General features: G+C 37.6%; 1 protein-coding gene across 1 annotated transcript in view; it reads right to left on the reverse strand.

Annotated features, from left to right (window-relative positions):
* SNX4 (sorting nexin 4) overlaps positions 1–27,192 on the reverse strand; it is a 62,706-nt gene that overhangs the window by 13,423 nt on the left and 22,091 nt on the right. Inside the window, exons 6-9 of the mRNA XM_060010820.1 lie at positions 22,471–22,526; positions 19,113–19,185; positions 12,882–12,943; positions 2,039–2,104 (exon numbers count right to left, since the gene is read on the reverse strand). Coding sequence (XP_059866803.1) covers positions 2,039–2,104; positions 12,882–12,943; positions 19,113–19,185; positions 22,471–22,526 — 257 coding nt within the window. The remainder of the gene's footprint in view (positions 1–2,038; positions 2,105–12,881; positions 12,944–19,112; positions 19,186–22,470; positions 22,527–27,192) is intronic.

Below are 27,192 nucleotides of genomic sequence, written 5' to 3' on the forward strand. Positions count from 1 at the left end.
CTGAAAGACATCTTGAGAATCATTGTTAACAGTAGGAAAAACTGCATTTAGTTCATAAATCTACAATTCTGGAAAAGTTAATGTTAAGAAAACAAAAAAGAAGATAGGTAGCTGGTGGCTTGAAGATAGGAAACATAGTGTAGGGATAAGCAGCACATCTTTGGGTAGAAAAGGGTAAATGGTAAAGATTTTTTAGATATCATTACTAAAATTAATTTTATTTAACATTTTAAATAATAATGATAATCCCAAATTCTTGCAAATACTAAAAATATCCAGTCAACAGAATGCAGGAAGACTTAACAAAATGGTTGAAAAGCAGCCGGTCAGCTTATATAACAGCCCCCCCAAAAATAATACTTAGATAAAATAAATATATTTTTGTCTTTTTATTATTCAGTTATAGGAGTTCTTTATATATTATGGTTGGAAATGTTTACTCCCAGTGTGTGGCTTGCCTCTTCATTATCTTAATGGTACATTTGTGTGTGTTTGTGGTAAAATATAATGTAAAATTCACCTTTTTAACAATTTATTGATGTACAGTTCAGCGGCAGTAAGTACATTCATATGGTTGTGCAACCATTACCACCATTCATCTCCAGAACTTTTTATCTTCCCCAACTGAAACTGTACTCCCACATTCCTTCCACTTCCAATGGTGTCTTTTGACAAGAAAAATTTTTAATTTTGATGAAGAACAATTTATCATTTTAAAAGTATTTTTTTCTTTTCATATCCGCTTTAAAAAATCTTTGCTTACTCGAAGGTTGCAACAATATTCTCCTATGTTTTCTACTAAAACCTGCAATTTTAGCTTTTACACTTATGTGTATCATCCAAATTGAATTAGTTTTTACATAAGGTGTGAGATATAGCTCAAGGTTCATTTTTTTCCATGAAGATATCCAGTTATTCCAGAACCATTTCTTGAAATGAACTATGTAAATGTGGATCTATTTCTGGACTCCATCCTATTCCACTGATCTCTTTATCTCAATACCTCCTGGTAACTATAGCTGTATACTAAGTCTTGAAATCAGGTAATATATTCCAGGCTTGTCCTTTTTCAAGACTGTTTTGGCTATTCTACGTTCTTTGAATTTACATATAAATTTTAGAATCAGCTTATCAATTTCTATTAAAAAGTCACTGGAGTTTTGATTGGGACTGTGATTTAGGAAGAATGGTCATATTAACACTACTGAGTCTTCCAATCAATCTATGAACATGGTTTAGTCTCGCCATTTATTTAGGTCTTTACTTTCTCTCAGCAATGTTTATATATAAAGTTTTCAGTGTAGAGGTCTTTCACATATTTCATTAAATTAATCTGTAAGTATTCTGTTTTGATGCTATCATAAATGGCATTTTTAAGTTTTTATTTTCCAATTGTTACTAGTATGTAAAAACAACTTTTCTTATATATTCATTGCATATCATGCATTCTCATTAAATTCAGCTATTCCATAATATTTTTGGTTGATTCTTTATGATTTTCTACATAAAAGATCCTGTTAACTGCAAATAAAGAGAGTTTTACTTCTTCCTTTCTAGGATGTATGCCCCTTATTTGATTTTCTTGTCTTACTGCACTGACCAGGACCTCTACTACCATTTTTACTAGTTGTGGTGGAAGCAGACAACCTCGCCTTGTTCCTGATTTTAGGAGAAAACACCAATATTTCACTATTAAGTACAGTGTTACCTGTAAGTTTTAGACTGAGGAAATTCTTTATATTCCCAGTTTGATGAAAATTTTTACTGTGAATAGATGTTGATATGCTTTTTCTACATGTACTGAAATGAACACATGGGTTTTCTTCTTTACTCTGCTAATATGTGAATTGAACGGAAAGATTTTTGAATGTTAAATTAATCTTGCATTCCTGAGATAAACTTCTTTAAGTCAAATCTATATACAGAGAGTACAATATAAATGCCAGCAAACTTTATAAAAACAGAAGAACAGAAGAATCACTAACACTTCACCACTAATGTCACCTCAGGTTCTACCTTAAATTCTCTGGGTACTTACACATCCATATGATGACCAGCACTCTGCAGTCCATCACCCATTTCTTTTTCTATGGCACTCCACTCACTAAGAAGAAAAAGATAAAAACAAAAACATCATGAATTAGATATGGAATATTATTAAATGGACTCTTTTACAAGGTTGTTTTCTAGCTAGCTTTTAAACAATGTATAGTATCTATTTTGGATTTATTTTCTGTGACTCAAATATGCTCCTTTCCCCGAAGTTTAACAACTAAATGCAAGTGAAGGCTTTAAAATATTAGTTCAAAAGTTTGTATCTGCTGCTGTTAAGTGCAAAGAAAGTATCATACAAAACAGTTTCTGCTTACAGACAACTTTCTCAGCTAGGGTGCCTATTTAAATCAACTGTGGCGCTTTTAGAAACTATGAATGCCTACCCTGCTCTTGATCTACTTAATTAGAATCTCAGGGACAGAGCTGAGACGTGCATATTTTTAATTACTACATGGATGAGTCTGATAAACACACATGATTACATGTCACTATCTTAATAGGTAACAGAAAAAGACAACTGTACAGAAATAGTAGGTGTACCATAAAACTTTGATAACTTGCACTAAAGTTGCATGACAGTCTACTTAAAACCACAGATCATTTTGTTGTCATTTCAGTGAAAATTCTTGAAATAAAAATTCCTTTTTATGGAAGATACATATGTATATTATAATAAAGGGGGAAATAAATCTATAATCCTAAATACTAAGAGATGACATAATTTGATATATTTCCTTCTAGTTCTTTTTATTTGCTCATTTTAATATGGCTGAGATCATGCAGTATATGCAATTTTGTATTATGCTTTTTCTATTAATAGTATTTCCCCACATTATTAAAATAACTTGTTCTCAGCATTATTTCAGATGGCAACTCATAATTTCTTAACATTTTCCTGACCATTCAAGATTGTTTCCAATTTTTCTGCTATGTATAATAAACACCTTCAATTGCATATATCATAAAAGGGAAAAAATTAAAACACTATGATTCTGTTAATCTGTAGTTTTTATACACTGTTCTTGAAATATCAGATTATACGCTTATAATACTAGAAGGGTAAAACCGTACATGGTTTTTAAAACTGTCAAGGAAGGAAAACAAACATAAATAAAGATATCTCCTTCCGACAATTTTTACTCATATGTTTACCCTCAAAATAGTAATAGCAACAGTTAACCTGTTTTTAGTGCTTTGCTGTTTATAAAATGAATTTTTAACATCTCTAGCTATATTATCTAAAGCCACACTTCCAATGCCTACAAGACAATTCTGCTTTTATATACCTCTGTCACTTCAAATTCAACATACCTAAAGCCCAGCTCTTCACATGAAAAACAAAGTCTAGGGGTTTTGGCAGATTACAGGCATAACTAGCCAAATCTGTAATGTAGCAATCACAGTTAACGCAGCTATAGGTCACGTCAACAGAATTAATGGACAGTCCAGATCAACTATCTATTGGATGTTCCACAGGTACTTCATCCATCTAATCTATGAGCACCTTTTAATGTGCTACCAACTCAAGGTCAATATAACCAAATTTAATTCTTTTGTTTACCAAACAAGACTAAAAACTAGTTCAAGAAAGGTAAGACTTACACTTAATCATCTATTTACTCCTATTAAGTCATTTAGTGCCTGATAAATACTTGGCAGTTATAGGTTGTAGGTAAAATGAAAGAATGAACCGATAAATGAATAAATGTGAGGAGGGAAACATGTACTGGGTTCTATGTATCAGCCACTACTACTAGGCACAAGACCTCTCCCCTCAAGATATACATAGTCTAGCCCTTGACTACTCAAACTGTGGTCTATGAACAGCATCACACCTGGAACTTGTTGGAAATGCATACTTGCAGGACTCATTCCAGATCTACTGACTCAGAATATTCATTTTAACAGTTCTCCAGGTGACTTGTATGCCTACTACAATTTAAGAAGCATCTGCTAAACAAAAGGTTCTAACTGGGGTCCAGGTATATGCCGAGGATTGGAACTAGAAAATGTTAACCAGTTTAGGGAGGGAAAGGAGGGAGAGGAGAGAGAGGAGGGTGAGGAGGGAGAGGAGGGAGAGGAGGGAGAGGAGGGAGAGGAGGGAGAGGAGGGAGAGGAGGGAGAGGAGGGTGAGAAGGGAGAGGAGGGAGAGGAGGGAGAGGAGGGAGAGGAGAGAGAGGAGGGTGAGGAGGGAGAGGAGGGAGAGGAGGGTGAGGAGGGAGAGGAGGGATCCATTAACAAGGAACTATTAAAGTATAGAAGGAGGGACTTCCCTGGTAGCGCAGTGGTTAATAACCCTCCTGCCAATGCAGGGGACATGGATTCAATCCCTGATCCAGGAAGATTCCACAGACTGCAGAGCAACTAAGCCCGTGCGCCACAACTACTGAGCCTGAGCTCTAGAGCCCGCATGCCACAACTACTGAAGCCCGCGTGCCCTCAAGCCTGCAAGCCACAACTACTGAGACCATGCGCCACAACTACTGAAGCCCGCATGCTCTAGGGCCTGCATACCTCCAACTACTGAAGCCTGCATGCCTAGAGCCCATGCTCCGCAACAAGAGAAGCCACAGCAATGAGAAGCCTGCACACCACAATGAAGAGTAGCCCCTGCTCACCGGAACTAGAGAAAAGCCCGTGCGCAGCAACAAAGACCCAACGCAGCCAGAAAATAAAATAAATAAAATAAAAAGTATAGCAGGATTTAACATCAACTTTATAAGAGGCATTACTGCTATCATAAAGTACTTAATGGGTGGATAACTGTCACAGATGAACCAGCTCAAAGAGGGTAATAAATCTTTTGTAGCATCTGATGAAGACTATGGACCTTTTCCACTAAGGAGGGAAAATCACAAACAAAATTTTGCATGTAATTTCAGAGACTTCATGGATTAAAGACCTAAATGTAAGACAGGAAATCATAAAACTTCTAGAAGAAAATATAGGCAGAGCACTGACATAAATGGTAGCAATATTTTTTTGGATCCGTCTCCTAAAGCAATGGAAACAAAAGCAAAAATAAACAAATGAGATCTAATTCAACTTAAAAGCTTTTGCACAGCAAAGGAAACCATCAGCAAAATGAAAAGACAGCCCATGCAATGGGAGAAAACAGCTGCAAATGATATGACTGATAATACCCAAAATACATAAATAGTTCATACAACTCAATATCAAAAAACCCGAACTCAATTAAAAAATGGACTGAAGACCTGAATAGACATTTTTCCAAAGACATACAGATGCTCAGTATGCAAATCAAAACCACAACGAGGGACTTCCCTGGTGGTACAGTGGTTAAGAATCTACCTGCCAATGCAGGGGACACAGGTTCGAGCCCTGGTCCCACATGCCGTGGAGCAACTAAGCCCGTGTGCCACAACTACTGAAGCCCGCGTGCCTAGAGCCTGTGCTCCGCAACAAGAGAAGCCACTACAATGAGAAGCCTGCGCACCGCAACAAAGAGTAGCCCCCGCTCACCACAACTAGAGAAAGCCGCGCGCAGCAACGAAGACCCAACACAGCCAAAAATAAATAAATAAACTTATTTTTTTAAAAAAGATTATTAAAAAAAAAAACCCACAATGAGATACCACCTCACACCTGTCAGAATGGCTACCATCAAAAAGAGCACAAACACCCAATGTTGGCAAGGACGTGGAGAAAGGGAAACCTTGTACACTTGTTGGTGGGAATGTAAACTGGTGCAGCCACCGTAGAAAACAATATGGAGAGCCCTCAAAAAACTAAAAACAAAACTACCATATGATCCAGCAATTCTGTTGCCGGAGGGTAGGTTCTTATTTTGTCACAGAAATAATTCAGAGACGAGACACAGAGGCCAAGTAAGCGAAGTGAAGATTCACTGAGCAACAGTATACTCTCAGGAGGGAGAGCTGGCAAGCTCAGAAGAGCAGCTGCCCCGAGCTCCTTTTGGCAAGCTGGTTATATGGGGTGTGAAAACGGGTGGAATATTCATCAAGGAGGGAGGGACTTTGGGGTAACTTCCTGGCTTTCATCCAAGTTCCACCTTTCTGAGAGGAGGGGCTGTTTTTGTCCTTGGTCTTCTCGGATCTGCCATGGTGTCAGGTGCAAGATGGGTACTGCTCTGGCTGCAATGTTAATTCTATTGTAATGAGGGTATAATGAGCAAAAAGTTACATTCAGACATAAGAGGTTCCCACCGTTCTTTGCCTCTAGGACCCTGTCATTGCAAGATGTATGGTTTCCTGTCATATGACCCATGCCTCTCTTCTCTGCTCATATCTGGCTAACTGCCTGCTCTAACAATTCCACTCCTGGGTTATAAATATGAAGAAAATGAAAACACTGACTCGAAAAGATACATGCACCCCAATGTTCACAGCAGCATTATTTACAATTTCCAAGATATGGAAGAAACCTAACAGACGTCAACAGGCGAATGGATAAAGAAGTGTGGTATATATATGTGCATGTATATACAGATACACACACACACACACACACACACACACACACACACACACACACACACACACACACACACACAATGGAATATTAGCCACAAAAAAGAAATTTTGCCATCTGCAACAACATGGATGGACTTGGAAAGTATTATGCTTAGTGAAATAAATCAGACAGAGAACTGTATGTTATCACTTATACATGGAATCTAAAAAAAAACAAACTAGTGAATATAATAAAAAGAAACAGACTCACAGATATAGAGAACGAATAAGTGGTTACCAGTGGGAAGAGGGAAGGAGGGAGGGGCAAGAAATTAAGAGGTACAAACTATTATGTGTAAAATAAACAAGCTATAAGGATACATTGTACAGCACAGGGAATATAGCCAATATTTCATAATAACTTTAAGTAATTTCAGAGACTTCAGAGAATCTGAAGTCCATCCTTATCTCCTAGCTTAAGGAATCTGAACTATAAAACCACAAAGGTCCCTCCTGCTCTAGTATTTTACAGTTCCATTAAGAAAGAAAGGAAAGAACTCCAAGAATGCCCAAGGGTCAAGACTCTGGAAAGGAATAAAAATATTATTACAACAAAAATAGAGGTACAGAACTAAATTTAGCTGCCCAATCTGGTGTTCATCAGGGATAGAGGCATGGGAGGCAAAGTCTCCAGCCCCAAGCAAGTCTGTAGTAATAAGTTTTATTTGTTTATACTTCCGTATATCATTGCATTTAAACAAAGTTCCATGCTAAAAAAGGGTTTGGAAACCACTCTCCCCATTTAACCCCACAATTGAACAGATATTTAAAATCGGGCTCAGAGATGTAACGTGGTTTACTCAAAAGTCAGGCATCCAATGAGAGGCAGAGCTGAGATTAGAATCAACTGCCATCAGAGTGTTCTACCTACTAATCCCAACCTTCACTTCCTTTTTTTGGCTTTCTTCATCAAATGAGCTCTTTAGGGAATTCCCTGGTGGTCTAGTGGTTAGGGTTCTGCGCTTCTACTGCAGGGTACACGGGTTCAGTCCCTGGTCATGGAACTAAGATCCCACAAGCTGCATGTTACGGCCAGAAGAAAAAAAAAAGAGCTCTTCACCGCCACTCATCAACCACATGACCAAAAAATAAAAAATAAATTATAGAATCCTTCAACAAAATACATCCTGTGCGTCTTTGAGCTCTGAGGTATATGACAAGGTTTGCATATCCCTGATCATGTTTACACATGACTAAAAAAATTTTCTTTTGCAGTTTCCTGGAATTCCTTGAAGGGAATTATACCATCTGAATCTGGGAAAGATGTTTTTCCTTGGTTGCTTCTATATGGATTCACAATCTATGAATTAAGATGAGTATTTTAAAATGTTCAATTAACAGAATATAACATTTTAGGCTATTAGCTCCTGACAGCTTTCATTCGCTTCAAAAACTTTAGTTACTGGCACTTAAAACTCTCTTTTTTCTAAGTCTTTTGCAGAGTGAATCCTGCCTGTGTATTGTAAAAAATAAACAGAAACCTCAATTAAATAGAGTTGGAAGACCAAAAGGGGGAGCTCTCATGCCCTGTGTCCACAGCAGAGCCCAAGAGGAAGAAAGATTCCTCTTCTTTCCTGGCCAGGTCTCAACCAATGAAAAGCCACGGAGACTCTTTGTTTAGCCCTCCCAACTTCCTTTTCCTCTCTATGAAAGCCGCCTCCTTCCCCTGCCCTGTGGGAACTTGTATGAGCCTTGCCATTGTTGCAGCCTGGAACTGCAATTCTCTGCTAATCTTTGCTGGAGAAATATCTGGCAGTCTATTTGTTTCAAGTCAACAGTGTTTGGTCCAATTCTTGACAGGCAGATCTTAAAAGTTCCTGAAACTAGTGAACATATAGACAAGTCCTATAAGCACCTACATGGAATGACCCTTTGGCCTGTCCTAAATTGAATCAGGTGCTATATCCAGGAGGAAGCTGCAAAAAGCCTAGGAACTCAAGAAGAGCAAAAAATGAACTCCCATACTTTAAAAAACAAAAAAACCCAGCAACATGCAACATGAACATATTACAAAAATCTTCCCTTTTTCTTCTCTGTGCATCTAATTCCTGCTAATTTCTTACTTACAAGTAAGTTTAAGTCTTGTCACCTTTCCTTCCCTCTTTGACAGTCTTTTTCTACTCATAGCTCAATCATTTTCTTAATCCATTCTCTCACTTCAATCTCTCATTTAGCAAAAAGGCATAATTTTACAAAGTTATTGGATATATATAGAAAACATTTAAATTAAGAGACAAAGCTAATGAAATCAGCTTTATATTTTCTTCCCCTCTCAAATTCCAAACCAAAGAACAGAAACACATTGAACTTTTTTCCAGTTACGTGACTCTCAAGCTCTGGATTTTTTCATTACTCTTTTTTTTTTTGGCTGCGCCGCGAGGCTTGCAGGATCTTAATCCCCAGGCCCCGGCAGTGAAAATGCGAGTCCTAACCACTGGACCACCAGGGAATTCCCTGGATTTTTCATTACTCTTATGGTCAGTGTAGTGCCACTGACCATAAGAGTAATGAAAAAATAAAAAGGAAACAAAAAGAAAAGATAAAAAATACTCATTACCAATTGGTACTGCTCTGCAATCCTTTCCCACATTCCTAAATGATACCCTCATCAGTGCTTCTCAAACTGGGATACTTCATCTTGGATATCTGAAGCCATCTAAGCATGGCACAGTTTTTCTGAAGAACGAATTTTAAGTTTGAGGCAGGGAAAGTTATATATATGCTTAAATAACCATGGATGCTCTACAGAGTAAAATGTAAAATTTGAATAAACTGACAGAACTCAAGTCTTCAAAGAGATTCTGCACTTGCCACAGCTGCTTCCAGCCAATCCCCCAGGGAGTTGGTAAGGGGCGATTAAGGAGGATATGCAGTAGGATCAGTTTAAGAACTCTCTTCTCCATTAGTTTGAGACAGACTGCCCTATATCACTCCCCTCAAGCTTCCTAACCACAGAATCACCCCACCGGTTCTCAGCAGAGACACCTGCTTTACTAAGACAGGGGCCAGCTAAAGTGGCCTCCTGCCACATACTGCTCCTCTCCTTCAAGACAGCTCTGTGCCTTCCTCTCTATCTTCTCTCCCATCCACCCTCCTACCCTTGCTCCCCCTGCAAAAAGCCACCACCACCACCACAAAGAGGCCCTATACCCCTTCAAGAATAACCTCAGAGACTTTTCTTAACAGACTTATCAGTAACTTGCTGTCTTTCCTTCCTTAACCCTTTCCTGTCATCCCTAGGACCACTGCATTATATCACTCAAACCAAACTGCTCTCCAAATTAACACCGAAGATTTACCCACCCATTTCCCCTCTTTTCGACTAAATTCAATTCCTCTACAGTATAACTCCAACTTCTTGAAGTGCTCCCTTCACTTGCTTGACACTGCGCACTCCTCATCAATTTCCCAATGTCTCCCTCACGTTCTTTTTCTTTGCCTGACCCCTGAACACAGATATTCCCCAAGGTTCCGCCCTTGAGTCTCTCACAGACTTACCCTAACCCTCTAACATTATCACCTTAACCCTACATTAAATATCATTCTATTAGGATGTAACTTTTATATACAACTCATATTCTCACCAGCCTCTTACACTGCAGATCCAAATTTCCAATTGCTTAATAAAAATCTTTAAATCAAATGCAATCTATTCAAAACAGAACCCTTTAATTCATTCCTCAAACCTGTTATTTTTCCTACATTCTCTATCACAATCCTCCTAATCATTCAGCTGCCTGCAAATTAAATTTTGGTATCTTTAGCACCTACCACGGTAGCAGGAGCTCAGCAAATGTGTGCTGAATGACTGAAAGAATCAATTGATAAATCTTGTCATTTATGTCTCCTTAATAGTCCCCACTGGCAATTGCTCTGGTTCAGGCTCTTGATCACCTGCTTAAATTACTTCAACCACCTGTGGTATCCTTGGCTCACTTTTTATGAAATATTTTAGATGTAAAATGGCTTTCTGTTAATTTACTGAGTTAGCAGAAAGGCGAATCTGTATAATATTTATCATGAAACATTAATGCAAATAATTTTCTTTACAATTTGAATCAGCCAAGTGACCTTTCATCCACTTGCCTCTCAAATTAACACAAGTCCATTTATTATTTACAATAAATGTACTACTTTTAAGAGTGTCTGATTTACGTTAATTATCATATGAGCATATTCCCAAGCTTAACTAGAGTTCCAGTTTGAGTAGTATTCTTAAAATCAGGGCTGACTCACGCATAGATCTAAAAGCAAGTAAGTCGCTCTTCATGGAGCTGACTTGAATTTGCCTTTCTTCCCATTATTCCTGTTTCGACATATACTCCTATCGTAGTTATGAAGAGTCTACATGTTTACAATATTAATATGCTTCTCTTCATTAAAAACATCATATAATGCTGATATTGTCCCATCTTCCATTTGATCAACCAAGACATATAGATAACCTGCTACTCAAATTAAGTAAATATGTAGCCATATCTCGCACCTGACATTCAAATAAATTTCATATGAATCAAAAATTTATAAAACCACAAAAATGTAGAAGAAATGAAAAATCTATTTTTTTATAATCCATAGTGGGGAAGACCTTATTAAGATATACACAAAAGTCAGAGGCTATTACTTTATAAAGGAGAAAATCTAACCACTTACATGTTAACTGAATTTAACAAATTGAGTATTTCTGTATATCAAAAACCACCAGAAGGGCTTCGCTGGAGGTGCGGTGGTTAAGAATCCACCTGCCAATGCAGGGGACACGGGTTCGAGCCCTGGTCCACATGCCACGGAACAACTAAGCCCATGTGCCACAACTACTGTGCCTGCGCTCTAGACCCCATGAGCCACAACTACTGAGCCCGCGCTCTAGAGCCCATGAGCCACAACTACTGAGCCCACGTGCTGCAACTACTGAAGCCCGCACACCTAGAGCCCATGCTCCTCAACAAGAGAAGCCACCGCAGTGAGAAGCCCACGCACCACAACGAAGAGTAGCCCCGGCTCACCGCAACTAGAGAAAGGCCGCACATAGCAATGAAGATCCAATGCAGCCAAAAAATTAAAAAAAAAAAAAAAGCCCCATACAGTTATTTACTGATAACAATATATATTGGAGAGCTGTTTTTAAGTAAGAAAAAAGCAAAGTAAAACAAGTGAACATAGCAATGTATAAAACATGCTCCCTTTCCATGTTTAAAAAAATGGGGATGGGGGGGACTTCTCTGGTGGTCCAGTGGTTAAGAATCCGTCTTGCAATGCAGGGGACACCTGCTTGATCCCTGGTCAGGGAACTAAGATCCCACATACCGAGGGGCAACTGAGCCCGTCCGCTGCAACTACTGAGCCCACGCGCCACAACTACAGAGCCCACACGCTCTGGAGCCTGTGCGCCACAACTAGAGAGAAGCCCACGTGCCACAACTAGAGAGAAGCCCGCACGCCACAATGAAAGATCCCGTGTGCCACAACTAAGACCCGATGCAGCTGAAAAATAAATAAATAAATATTTTTTTAGAAAGGGGGGAGGGAGAAATGAATTTGTTTGTGTGTTAATATATACATTTATGGTGCTACATGTTACTAGAAGGATACACAAGTAACTCAGAAATTGCTATTAGTTGCCTCAGAGGAGGAGACCGGGATGGTTGGCAGGCAGGAGGGAAGAGACTTTTCACTATATAAGCTTTTGTTCCTGTTGAATTTTGTGCTATATGAATGTCTTACCTATTCAAATATGTTAAATGAATTATTTTGATTAATTCAATCAAAAGGACTTAGAACATTAGCAAGGACGTTTTTCTTACAAGAAGATTTGGATAATTAACTTCTAAAATGTCACAACTAAAATAATTAACACACACAAAAATTCACAAAAGAAAAAGCTCAAAAATAACCAAGATATGCAAGTTATCTACACAAGTAAATATTCTAATTTACACTAATATTACCTCAAGACTGAAAAATCCATCTTGCAAAAGCCTTCAGAAATTATAAAGTGACACAAAGAAAGAAAAGAAAAAGAAAATCGCTAACTCTATATGACAGTGATTTCCAAAGGAATCTTCTTGGGCATTCTGCCAAGAAAGTAAAAGACACCGCTCACTGCTTCAGAGCAGTTTATCTTTTATCTGCTCAATATGCTGGACTCCCTTATTATTTTTTATTTAAACAAAGGCTTTACAGTGAAAAGTCTGAAGACTACTATTACAGGACATCATTTAAAAAATAATCTTTTGCTTTCCAGAATCACATATTTTCAAGAATTATAGTTCTTAGGCAAAAAGCTAATTAGAGCTAGTTGTTGTTTATTATAAAAGTTTGCATAATGCTTACCTGAAAACTCGCCCATAATTCCCATGTACTTTATATACACCATACAGTCGGTCTGCTACTCTCTGGAATAAATATTCGAAAGAAATTGCTATGAAGTCAAAGTTACATAAAGATTAATTAAAAAAGAGATTTTATCCTCATTTAAAATACATATATATATATATATATATGCTTAGCACAATAACCTTGAAAAATATGGAAAAGAAGCTTAAATCTCCCAAAGTTTCATCATGGGAGATAATTATATATTTTTAATTAACGTTTTAAAATTTCCTATACCAAGAGTGCTAATATTTTTAACCAGCAGGTTACTATTACTTTTATTTTATAAATTTATTTATTTATTTATTATTTATGGCTGTGTTGGGTCTTCGTTGCTGCACGTGGGCTTTCTCTAGTTGTGGCGAGCAGGGGCTTCTCTTTGCTGTGGTGCACGGGTTTCTCATTGCGGTGGCTTCTCTTGTTGCAGAGCATGGGCTCTAGGCACGTGTGCTTCATTAGTTGCAGCACCCGGGTTCTAGGGCACGTAGGCTCAGTAGTTATGGCTCGTGGGCTCTAGAGCACAGCCTCAGTAGTTGTGGTGCACAGGCTTAGTTGCTCATGCGGGATCTTCCCAGACCAGGGTTTGAACCTGTGTCCCCTGAATTGGCAGGAGGATTCTTAACCCCTGCACCACCAGGGAAGTTCCCAGGCAATATATCTCTGTGCTACTTTATCAAGTTAATGCCTTCTAACCAACTAACATTAGATATTTTAATAACAGTAGAATTACAATTTAGGTCACTGAGATAAAATATGTACTGCCTAGAGACTTCCCTCGTGGTCCAGTGGTAAAGAATCTGCCTTCCAATGAAGGGGACGTGGGTTCTATCCCTGGTTGGGAAACTAAGATCCCATGTGCTGTGGGGCAACTAAGCCCACGCGCCACAACTACTGAGCCCAAGTGCCTCAACTAGAGAGCCTGCATGCCGCAAACTACAGAGCCCACGCACCACAACTAGAGAAAGAAAAAAAAAAACCCACGCACCACAACTAGAGAGAAGCCCACGTGCCACAACAAAGAGCCCAAGTGCTGCAACTAAGACCCGACGCAGCCAAACATTAAAATAAATGAAATAAATATTTTTAAAAACTACAAAAACAAAATAATGTACTGCCTAGCCATTCACACAAATTTTACAAAAGACAAAACAAAACACCATATGCAGTAATCTCCTTTACTTTCCCCCAAAGTATTATGGACACGAACTAGAAGATCAAAAGTCAGTCCCACATAAAACCCTAAAAAAGAATTCCTAGTATATAATTTCCAAATGTAAAGCCTGAATTTACGTTCAACCCCTCTAGTTCCTTACTCAAACATGAGTAATTTGAGGAATTAGGCATTAACCATACAATAATTCTTAAACCTTTCAATACTTCAGCTTAAACTGAATGAACCACATTGTAAAAACCTGGAGCAGGCGTAGGAGGATCATAAAATGTTTTCCATCTCTCCTTGACCTGCTAGACTAGAGGGCAGCACACTACAGGTCCGCAGCTTGTTTTTGTAGTCTTATTGGAACACAGTCATACTCACTCATATTAGCACTGTCTATGGCTGCTTTCATAGCAGGGTTGAATAGCTTCAACAGGGACCATATGACCCAAACAGCTGAAAATATTTACTATCTGGCCTTCAGAAAAAGTTTGCCGACCCCTGTACTAGCCTCCAATTTCAGGACAAAGTTCATAGTCTTTACTATGCTTGAAACTTTCCAGGGCTGTCCACAGACCTCTAAACTAATTTCTCTGGGATATTATTTCCCAATTATTTTTTGAGAGCCCTACAGAGTGTCAAAGGTTGGTTGGTTGTTTAAAGTGGTTCCATTGTCAAGTAAGTTTGGGAAATACTGAGATTAAAATGTTTAACAGGTTTTTTTTCTGCAGGACTTTTTTGAACTTTAACACTATATACGAATCAGGACTATTGAGAGAGAGTTGGTTTGCAGTAGGGAACATGTTACAGGAATGGCATTCCAAAGAATATAAAACGGAAAATGTCACTCTAGAGTACTAACTTTTGCAGATCCTCGTACTTTTTTTTTTTTTTTTTTTGCGGTATGCAGGCCTCTCACTGTTGTGGCCTCTCCTGTTGAGGAGCACAGGCTCCGGACGCGCAGGCTCAGCGGCCATGGCTCACAGGCCCAGCCACGCCGTGGCATGTGGGATCTTCCCGGACCGGGGCACAAACCCGCGTCCCCTGCATCGGCAGGCGGACTCTCAACCACTGCGCCACCAGAGAAGCCCCGTACCTTTTTTTTTTGGCCGCGCTGCATGGCATGCAGGATCTTAGTTCCCCAAACAGGGAGCGAACCCCGCCCCCTGCAGTGGAAATGCGGAGTCTTAACCACTGGACCGCCAGGGAAATCCCTAGATCCTCATACTTTTAAAGATCAAACGTTCTCCTGACAGCTGAGCATTTTATCATCTACCTACGATATTAAGTATAGAAGAGAGGGAAAGAACTTGTTAAATAACCACGTAAGAATAAAAACTAGAACAACTTAAATACAAAATGCATACACAAAATAAATGTTCAAAGAAAGTTTCTGAATCCCCGGTATTTAAGTGGGTTTTTTTTCTTTAAATTTTATCACTCCTGGCAGCTGATACAAAAGGAACTTTTACCATGATAATTAGAGCTCTGGAAAATACTTTGGTCCATAGAACATGACAAAAAGAGGCAAGAGTTCTCATACTCCAGAAAGGTAAGCAACCACACAAGGAACTACTCTATTGGTGAATGAGGCAACAAAGAGCCACTCAGCAGTTGTTACTGGACCAGCAATGTTTCTGGCATGAACTACTCATGGAAGCAAATTGTTCTAGCCAACCGAAACATGAGATGATTAGTATCTAGATCATCAGGCATTGAGAGAAAAGATGAAGTGAGGAAAAATTATAAACTACAGACCAAAAAATATCATTTCTAGAGAAAAGTAAAGACAAAAATGGCAGGTAAATAAATCATGAATTATTAAAACCTGAAACCAGATTAATTCAGTGGTCATTGGTAAGCAAGAATCATGGTGCCAGGTAAAGGGGGCTATACACAATGATTTAGTCTACACTGCCACTCAATTTCAATTCTGTTGACAAGCCTTTCTTTTTGAAAAGTGATCATCTGACAACTGACGGGGGAGGACTGACACCTAGCAAATAATATGACAACAGAAGAAATTTGACAGACTCATCTTATCATCCTCCCCAGTTCTGAATCATTTGCAACTATGGTAAGAATGTCTTCTCTATCCTCACTGAAGCAGTAGGGGATTAAATGTTAAATGTTAAAAAGGACACAAAGTCTTATGACAGTCTATTAGATAATCTTATTTGAAAAATCTGGACACATAGCTTTTCTTTTGAATTATCTCCTAAGGAGGCAATGATTATGAGATTTAGGATTCCTGATACTACTGCCAAAATCTTTCCCAAAGGAACTGTATGTAATACTTTATACAATGCCACAGTCACCAAATATTTCACAAACACTAGATATTACCATCTTTATATATGACTACAAATTAAATGTTAAATAGTGCCTCAATAATTTCAATTTACATTTTTTGAATATTAGCAAAGTTAAACACTCCTCCCTCCCTTTTAAATTTGATTTCCCCTAGAGAGGCAGCAAATATGGTTGTAGGAAGTAAGGGATTTGGAGTAAGACAAATGTGAATTCAAATTCCAGCCCCTGGGACTTCCCTGGTGGTCCCGTGGTTAAGAATATGCCTTCCAATGCAGGGGACGTGGGTTCAATCCCAGGTCAGGGAACTAAGATCCCACATGCCAAGGGACCACACATAGAAAGAAGCCCATGAGCCACAACAAAGAGCCGGCATGCCACAACAAAAGATTCCACGTGCCGCAACGAAGATCCAGTGCTGCAACTAAGACCCAGTGCAGCCAAAATAAATAAATAAATATTAAAAAAAAAAAGATCCAGCTCCTTCTTACTTTAGGGTTTGACTTTTGAGAATTTATTAAACTACTCTTAGCCTTAGTATTATATCATTCTCTTGGAAATGTGGAAATGAACCTCATCATATGACTGAGGATTAAAGAAGATGACATTTGTAAGGTACCTGGCAATAAGCAAGGTGGCTCAATGAAAATCAATTCTCTTCTCCCTCAATCTACCTGAATTCACGTCCTCTGTCAATATATTTGTAGATGGTTAAGAGCATGGGTTCTGGAGTCAGACAAAGGTTTAAATTCTGGCTTCATCATATCTATTTATAGTATGAGTCAAGTTACTTAATTCATTTGCCTCTGCTTCCTAATCTATAAAATGGGGACAGTTACAGCACCTACCTTCAAAGGGCTACTATCGGAATTAGTTAAGAATAACACAATATGTTTGGCTGATATACAACAGTAAATAAATATTAGATTAGCATTATTTTCCTTTTGTCTTCGTTTACGAAACATAGATTATCTCATCTGAGTCTCACAACTCTATGAATAACATACTCATTCATATAACAAATATTTATGTAGTACCTACTATGTGCCAGGCAGATATTCCCATTTTCCAGCAAAGAAAACAAACTCTGAAAGGTTAGTGGATTTGCCTGAAGGACCTGGTAAATGCCAGAGACAAGTTCTAAATCCAGCTCCTCTCAGTCTAAGGCCACCTGCCCTTTCTGGTTGTTCTGTTTTGACGTCTTAAATATTAACTCTTTAACCTGTTAGTCATTTATTTTTTGCCTTTTCTACTTTCAAAAGAATTCTCCTTGTCAGAAAAGATAGCCAAATAATTCTATTTTCTCTTCGTCTGTTAACAATTCATCATCTGTATCAAACAGTGTCTAAGCCTTCTTCTCCTGACACTCTGAATGCTACAAAAAAGCCCTCACTGTGGTGATTTCTGTGTTGTTCGCAGGCTTCTGTCAGTGTTGGGCTATAACCTTCCATTTTTAACTGTTATGTCACTGTCTATGACTAAACAGCCTTTCTCCTAATTTTAGAACAATCAAGACTTTAGCTATTCTGTATTTTCCATTGGCATTTATCTCATTTATACAGTCAGAATTTCAATTTCACTCACAGAACAAGTGCTGCCTTTCCTTGAAGAGCTCAAGCTGTCTTTTATGTCAATTAAGTTTCTGAAGCCTGTTTTCATAAAGTTTAGGGTAAATATATCAATACCCAGAATTCTCTTACTTGTGTATTGTAAGCTCTCTGATGACAAGGTCATTTTTCTTTAAAGGTCATATTTCTTGTCAAATATACATTACTAACCAGTTCTCCCTGGCTGGTTATAATTAAATTCAAGAAGTAATTTATGTTACTGCTTTTTAAGATTTTTTAAACATAAAACTGTCAGCACATACATCCATTTATTCATCCATTCAGTGAATATGTAGTGGGTGCCTACTCTGAGTCAGGCATTATTCTAGGGATTTGACAGTGAGAAAACAAACTCCTGCTCTTGGGAGCTCACATACACTAGTAGAGGAGATAATTAACAAATGAGTACAGAATACAATGTCAGTGTTGCTATAAAGACAACAGTGATGACAGAAAATGACAGGTCGCTGAGCCTGCGAGTCCGGAGCCTGTGCTCCGCAACGGGAGAGGCCACAACAGTGAGAGGCCCGTGTACCACAAAAAAGAAAAAAACAAAAAACAAAAACCTTGAAAGAATAGGATATTATATGTAGATCTAAAATCCCACACTTAATTATATTCCAACAGTGAAATGGTAGGCCCTTCGATAAGATGTCAAAACAACCATATACAGACTACAGAGAAAACTATAGGCTAAAATTCTTCAAGTTATTTACGCCAGAAAACATTTCACGTTTTTTTTAAAAATGGAATTTAGGTGATGAACACACCAAATTTGAATATAAAAATCAGTTATTCATCATAAATATCTTCCATTACTTAAAAACATAACGATTAAATGAGAAGCACTTCCTTTTTTTTTTTTTTTTTTTTTTGTGGTACGTGGGCCTCTCACCACTGTGGCATCTCCCGCCGCGGAGCACAGGCTCCGGACGCGCAGGCCCAGCGGCCATGGCTCACGGGTCCAGCCGCTCTGCAGCATGTGGGATCTTCCCGGACCGGGGCACGAATCCGTGTCCCCTGCATCGGCAGGCGGACTCTCAACCACTGTGCCACCAGGGAAGCCCAAGCACTTCCTTTTTAATGTCTGTCAAAAAGTTCTTGGGGACCACTTACGGCTCTGACTCGAAGAAGATGTGAGATGACAGACTGTAGTTCATCACTGTAGTGTTTTAGTTCTGTAAATCTCCTGAAACAGGAAACGAAACATCATTTTTCTCATGAAAAGTCAAAAACTGAACGACAAAATAGCAGTTCCTGAGAATAATAAAACTGATTCTATTTAACTATTTGCTAGCCTTAAACATTTACACACCGATGCAAACTCAGAAAGTTCTAAAACAAAATAACCATATTTTCTCTAGATATTTTTAAAGCCAAGAAAAGACTTCATAATTTACACTGTGGAACTGAGATAGAGATAATATTTGTTTGTTTGAAAACAAAAAAACAGGAAAAAATTTATGGTGCTAAGAAAATCTTATGGTGCAACCATAAACTCATTGTCTCTAACAATCTTCATGCTGCTCAGTAATCTTTGTTTCTATAATCTGATGTCTGCCGTTCTCCATAAGACCTGAAACTTCTATTACCACCATTCTTCCCGCAATGTAACACCTGACCTCACCCTCCTCAAAAATTTGTTTCCCTGACATCAGTGTTAATTTCTCATGATTTTCCTTTTACTCTCTGGTCATTCCTAAAGTCTCCTTTGCAGGACTCACTCCCTTCACTCATCTCTTATACCGCCAACTTTAGTGTGCAAAGGACTCCTGAAGTGTTTGCTAAGAGCACTACTGAGGGCCTCTCAGTAAAAGAGGGCATGAGTAACCACCACAACTGTACACAGGAATAAATTCAGGAATCTGAATTTATAACAAACGCATTCACAGGATTCAGATGCTGGCAATCCTCAGATCACACTTTGCAAAATGCCCTTCAAGCACTGGCTTCTTTAGGATTCAGCCCTAGGTCCTCAACCATTTTACAACCAATCTTTCAATCTACACACTCTGTGTGACGTATTCACAAAGCTTCACAATTATGATCTACATGCTGCTGAACTCCAAATATATAACTCCAGCCCAAATCTCTCCTAAAAGCCGTATCTGTGAAGCCAACTAACTAGCAGACATTTGTACCTGTTTACATATCCAAAGTTCAACTTATCTTCTCCTATCCCATCAAATCTCTCTCCTCTATTCCCTAGCAGTTTAAACAATGAAACCTAGGTGCCACCTGTATTTCCTTCTCCTCTCTTTCATCCCATACATTCTACCACTCACTCAGTCTACCTCCTAAATATTAGCCCAGTATTGCCACAAAAAGTAGAGACTCAAGGTCCTCCTCCTCACTGCTTTTAACAGTCTAGTTTGAATAAAAATAAACATGCATGAAGAGGTATCATTTGAAACCTCTGAAACAATCTTTCTGGTTTTCTACATTTTAAGAAAGAATGGAATTAAAGTATTTTAGTGATATAAACTATTTCAGTAATGGTATGAATAATAATTAATCTATTGGGCCAGACAGACCTAGAACAGGGATTCTGTATATTAAAAATCTGTTACAACGACTGATATAGATATTTCTCTTATCTAAAACTTAAGGCAAACAAATTCTATTACTAATTATACATTAATTATATATTGAACAAGAACTTAGGAGCAAAAAACTGCCTTGTTTATGTTATTGGTCATAACACATTTAAAATTCTATATATAATGTAGAATATTAAACAAAATTTAGCAATCTAGAAAAGCTGGTAGGTCAGAAAAGGGAAGACAAACATTCAGTTGACAAAATATTTTTCATTAAATTAAAAAACATTCAACTGACAAAACAATAATATTAAATATTAATTTAAAAACTGTCTCATCTACATGCTCCTCTAATGAATGTACATTCACCAATGTCATAAACTTTGCTGCTTAGGTTTTCCAAAGATTTTTTTGGAGGGTGACATAATTTAGTTCTTAACCTAGAGAACATCTCATATACCATGGATGTCATTATAGCCCTTATAAAAACCGCAGTGGAACCTTAAATGCATATTACAAAGCAAAAGCCTTTCTGAGAATGCTCCGTATTGTATGATACAACATTCTGGAAAAGGCAAAACTATGGGAACAGTAAAAAGATCAGTGGTTGCCAGGGCTATGGGGAGGGAAGGATAAATAGGCAGAGCAAAGAGGATTTTTAGGGCAGTGAAAATACTTTTTATGACACTGTAATGACACATACATGTCATTATACATTAGTCAAAACCCATATAACATATAACACCAAGAGTAAACCCTAATGTAAACTATGGACTTCAAGAGGGTAACAATGAGTCAATGTAGGTTCATCAATCATAACAAATGTACCACTTTGGTAAGGGATAATAGGGGCGGCTCTGTATCTCTAGGGGCAGCTGTGTAAGTGTAGGGGCAGAGGGTACCTGGGAGCTCTGTACTTTCCACTTAATTTTGCTAGGAACCTAAAACTACTCTAAGAAATAAAGTCTATTAAAAAAATAAAATAAAAACCTCAATGGTTACCATCACAATTTCTTAATTACCAAACTTTAAAATATTTATTTATATTTTATATTCAAAATGTATACTAAAAACCAAAGGCACAATGTTAATGTGTTATGGTTTATAAAGCCCAGCACAATAGGATATCAGACTATGCAAACTTGGCCTTTGTCTGCTAAGAATTTACACTATGTAGAAGTTAACGCTGAAGGCCTGACTAGAGAAAGTCTAACAGACCTCATAAACTTGGTCACCAAATATGGAAAAGCCTCATCTACCTAAGCACATTTCTACCTGGAAAGTATAGCTGAAGCAAGCTTCAGGTAAAGGTCCATATAATGAAGAGCCTGAATTATCCACCAAATTCAGAGAATGAACAAAACCAAATCTTAAATACCTAGATCCCACCCTAAGGAAAGTTATTTCTGAATACACCAGTTTTCTTTAATACAGAAATGCTCTCACAAACACCAAAGTGACACTGATGAAGTCAGGTGACTGTCATATAAATACATCTCCACGAAATTATTATACTAGTATGCAACTATCAAGTTTTTTTGCTATTCAAAGTAGATAGTTTATTATTAAAATAAATAATATATTATCTTGAGTTTTGTACATATCTGACAAGCAAAGTCTAATAAGAAAAACTATTTTATATGAAATTAAAATTATTTTTCTCATTTTTCTGATACCTTAAGCAACACTCAATAAATCCTTCTACGAAAAAGCAGTGGTTTAATTTTCTAAAACTTCAGTTACTTACAACCTTAATCCCAATTAAATTACCAAATTTCAAAATCAGTTTTAGACTGTAAAAGGATTTCACTAATGTGAATTACTATTTAAAATATTTAGCAAATAAAGTGCATACATTCAGAAATGAAAAATTAAATAGATTGATAGGCACCATTCAAAACAACATTGTAACTGTTATTAAAACAAAACCTTACTTGTCTGGGTTTTTCACTCTGAATGTTGCATTAAGCGCTTTTAACCTGGAGTCTGCCTGGAAAAAATAATTTATTCACTTAATACAATTACATTTCAGGGTTTAAATCCAAACAGTTTTATTTTCCCTTTAGAATTAAGATGCTCAAGTACAGTTTTCTTCGTATCATTTGTGTCAAACACATTAAACATACCCCAAAAAACAGCTTAGTAGTTATTTTTTAAAACACTACAAAAATATTTATAAATTAAACTGAACACATGGCATTCAGTAATACCAAAGTAAAACAACTGTAAACACCAATACACTAGCAACCATATACCTCTGCATTATTATAACAAAATAGGTCTCATGTGAAAAAAGTAGTTTACTTTTTCTCTAAATCAAGAAAAACAATGATCTATATATATAAACTAAATAAAACTACTGCTTTGAAGCCTGTGCATTACTGAGAGTCGTTCTCAGGTGGAATGTAAACCAAATGTACATTGGTTTTTCTCATTTTCATAATCAGTATTTTAGAAAATAAAGAAATATGGAAATGCCTGTACTAAATTAAAACTAGCTAGATGAGGACTTCCCTGGTGGTACAGGTTTGATCCCTGGTCAGGGAACTAAGATCCCACATGCTTGAGGTGCGGCCAAAAAAAACCAAACTAGATGACATCAAATTAATTCCTTTCTAGCTGGCAGGAAATGTTACAACTTTTTAACTACCTTTACTTACTTCTAGATATTTCAACACAACTATTTAACTACCTTTACTTATTTCTACCCTAACTTATTTCAAAGGAGAGACAGAAGGATGAACATGAAATAATAATTTCATTGTATAAATTTATAGTTAATATAGCCAAATCCTCTCCTCTTATATGTTCTCATTAAAATAAAAAAATTATAAATAAATATATATATATATATATATATATATATATATATTTTTTTTTTTCTGACCAAGGCACAAAAATGATACGGTTCATAAAAGGTAGCTCAATCAGTAATCAATTTCATAATGTGGTTTGGTTTTGAAAATCCCAATCAGCTTGAATATTTTATATTATTCCAACTTATAAGCCCTAATTACAAATACTCCCAAAATAATAAACAAACAAAAGCAAAACTACTAGGGCTCCCCAGATTACATGGCTGAAGAAATAAAAACAAATGCAACAAATACACCACTCCATAAACCCAGCCTCCTAAACCTTCAGACCAAAAGCAGTTCAAAGAGCTATCAAGAATATCTAAAGCTTAATTTGTCATTGAATTCAGGGGATTCTCTTATTTCTAAAATGGGTATTTTATCAATTCTTGACCTTTCTTACATCTCAAGGGCAAAGGCGCTAATGCATGTGAAAGTCCTTACAATTAAAGCAACTATGAATTTAAGGCATATAATATTACTCCCTTATGTTCTTTAAGTGAATTCAAATCACTAAACATCAACGTGTTAATGACTTTATAGTCACACGCAAATGAGATTCTTTAAATAAGGATGAAATTACATAAAAACCATCAGTAAAAGAGAAAATTTTCATGTGAATCTTTTTCTGAATCTCATACTTAATACTACCAATTAATTTATTTTTTACTTTTAATATTACCATCTTACCACTATAGAAGGCATATAAAATGTAAACCATCACCATCCTAACCTTTGCTTACCAAGCATTCTGTCAGGTCAGTCCATCATAACACCCCACTCAACCTGCTCATCATTTCACAAGATTCCATAATAAGAGAAATTGCTTAAAATGTCATCAAATCAGAAACTTCTCCCCAAAGCTAGATCTCTAAACACCTACCTAGGCTGTTCCAAATCTGACGGTTACCATTCATCCATCTTATCAGGTTCCCCACTGAATATCTATAAAGAAGCCCTTATATAATTGTTTCATACCACCCTACTTTATCTCCTTTAATACAGCACTATCTGAAATCCGCTGAGTTGTTTTCTTGTTTCCTAGCTGTCCACTAGAATATAAGAGCCACAAGAAAGCACAATGTGAATGGGGCTCCTAGAGTTGCACAATGGCTGCCACGGCAATACTTTAATCTTCTTTGTTCATTCCTGTATCTCCAATGCCTCCCAATGCCTGGCACAAGAAAAACATGAGATAAGTATTGGCTGAATGAAAAAAATAACCCCGACTATTCTACAGCCCCAACTTAACTTCCTTTCCCATGTTCTTTAATCCCCACCTCTCCTTCCCTTTCCAATTACTATTACATACTTTACTTTCCTTGTCCTAGACCTTGTCTTTCCTTTATTTCATTTTCAGGTTCTTCCCCCAAACCTTGCCTAGTAAACCATCACCAGCTTGCCCTCTCTCTAACATTCTTCCTTTACCCGCTAGGTTGACTCCACTGCAGGTTCCTCACTATTCAGGTCTCAGCTCAAATGTTCTCTCTTCAACCATGTGATGCAGTTTGCCCAGGACAGTCCTGGCTTACAGCTGTTGTCCCTAATCTAATTATTAGCAGACCCCCTTTTTATTCTCAAAAGTGTCCCCATTTGAACAATAAATTTTATTGTCACCTATCTCAAAATAACCCCTAGAAAAAAATCCCTGCTGTCATAATCTCTCACAGTAATGATTGTTTCACTTTACATCACCTATAACTTTCAAAGTATCTTAAATAAATGTTAACTTAAAGTCTCCAACTACTTACAATACAAACTCCATAAGAACATGGGGATAATGAATGTTTCCAGCGTATTCGCTGTTGTATCCACAGCACCTAGAAGGGTACCTGACAGTCTGTAGGCACCCAGCACTGGGAATCTCCAGGATTAGCAGAGATCCTAAAGGCCCAGATCTCTCTGGCAGTCCCTGCTCCAAGCAACAGACAGGGTTCTGGATTCTTCTGCGTCAGCCTAAAATCATTTAAGGTTTGGGCATATGGATGACACTTACTTTCATGTAAGTAACTTACTGAGAGAACTGAGTTAAAATGATATTACTTTAAACTAAAGTATTGGGTGGAGGACTTCCCTGGTGGCACAGTGATTAAGAATCCACCTGCCAATGAAGGAGACATGGGTTCGAGCCCTGGTCCGGGAAGATCCCACATGCCACAGAGCAACTAAGCCTGTGTGCCACAACTACTGAGCCTGTGCTCTAGAGCCCGACGAGCGACAACTACTGAGCCCGCGAGCCACAACTACTGAAGCCTGCATGCCTACAGCCCATTCTGTGCAACAGAGAAGCCACCACAATGAGAAGCCCTCACACTGCAACAAAGAGTAGCCCCTGCTTGCCGCAATTAGAGAAAGCCTGCGCACAGCAACAAAGACCCAACACAGCCAAAAATAAAATTAATTTTTTTAAAAAGAGGGAACTGAAAACAGACAAATACCATATGATTTTTTAAAATAAATAAATAAATAATAAAGTATTGGGTGGGCCAAAAGTTTTGTTCGGTCTTTTCCGTAAGATGGCTCTAGTAGCACTTAGCTGTCTTTAACTTCATTCGAAACAATTTTGTTAGACTGTATGTGACGGCTGTCATATCAGCAAGCATTTAAAAAAAGACTTAACAAAATTCGTGAATTTTTGTGTAGCAATTTTAATACTGAAGATGGAAGAAAAAAAGCATTTTCCGCATATTATGCTTTATTATTTCGAGAAAGGTAAAAACGCAACTGAAACGCACAGAAAGTTTTGTGCAGTGTATGGAGAAGGTGCTGTGACTAATCGAACATGTCAAAAGTGGTTTGTGAAGTTGTGTGCTGGAGATTTCTTGCTGGACAGTGCTCCACGGTCGGGTAGACCAGTTCAAGTAGACAGCGATCAAATTGAAACAATAATTGACAACAACCAACATTATACCACCATTAAGTCACTTTCTCGAGTTCCTCATCTAAAAAACTGGAATAATATTAAACTAACCTCAAAGGTACTGAGGCAACTGTCAGCAAAAAAACATGACCGTGTATTAGAGTACAGTGCTTAAGCACATAGTAAACATTTAATGTTAATGATATTCAGATAAGATACTGCTTTAGGTTCTAACTTTTTTTTCTTTTTTTTTTAACAATTTTGATAATCTTCTAAAATTATCTTCCCTAAAAATATTCTTATCTGTCATCTTACAGCAATGGTTCTTAAGTTTTAGGCTTGTATGTATGCATGTCTGGAATGAACTCTAGGATTCAGTATTTTGAACAAACAATCCCAGCAAATTGAGACTCATGAAGCCAACTGACCACATTTTAAGAAACACTGAATTAAAAAAAATTTTTTTAATCAAAAAACTAGTTCCACGCTAAAAAAAAGAAGAAAGAAACGCTGAATTATGAGTACTCAGCCAGCAATTCAACCTTTTCTTGAAGCCTCAAGGTAACCACTATAAACAACTAATACTGAATCCACCTGTGACACAATGAAGCCCTAGGGGTTACACAGGTGTGTGGGGATTTGGCCCCATGCCAGAGGCCTCCATACTGCGGTGTCTGACTCTCAGATCACTGTTATCTTTTACTAGCAGGCTCAGCTGTCAATTTCACTATTGTAACAGTGTGCCTGTCTCCGGCAGTATTCACTTTTAGACCTCTTAAATTTTCTTCTAATATGCTGTAGCCTAGAAAACAGATAGCCAAGTTTATTTGAATAACTATAATAAAATTAAGTGGGGGGCTTCCCTGGTGGCGCAGTGGTTGAGAGTCCGCCTGCCGATGCAGGGGACACGGGTTTGTGCCCCGGTCTGGGAGGATCCCGCA

The sequence above is a fragment of the Delphinus delphis genome, chromosome 4 (assembly GCF_949987515.2).
Source record: "Delphinus delphis chromosome 4, mDelDel1.2, whole genome shotgun sequence".
Lineage (NCBI taxonomy): Eukaryota > Metazoa > Chordata > Mammalia > Artiodactyla > Delphinidae > Delphinus > Delphinus delphis.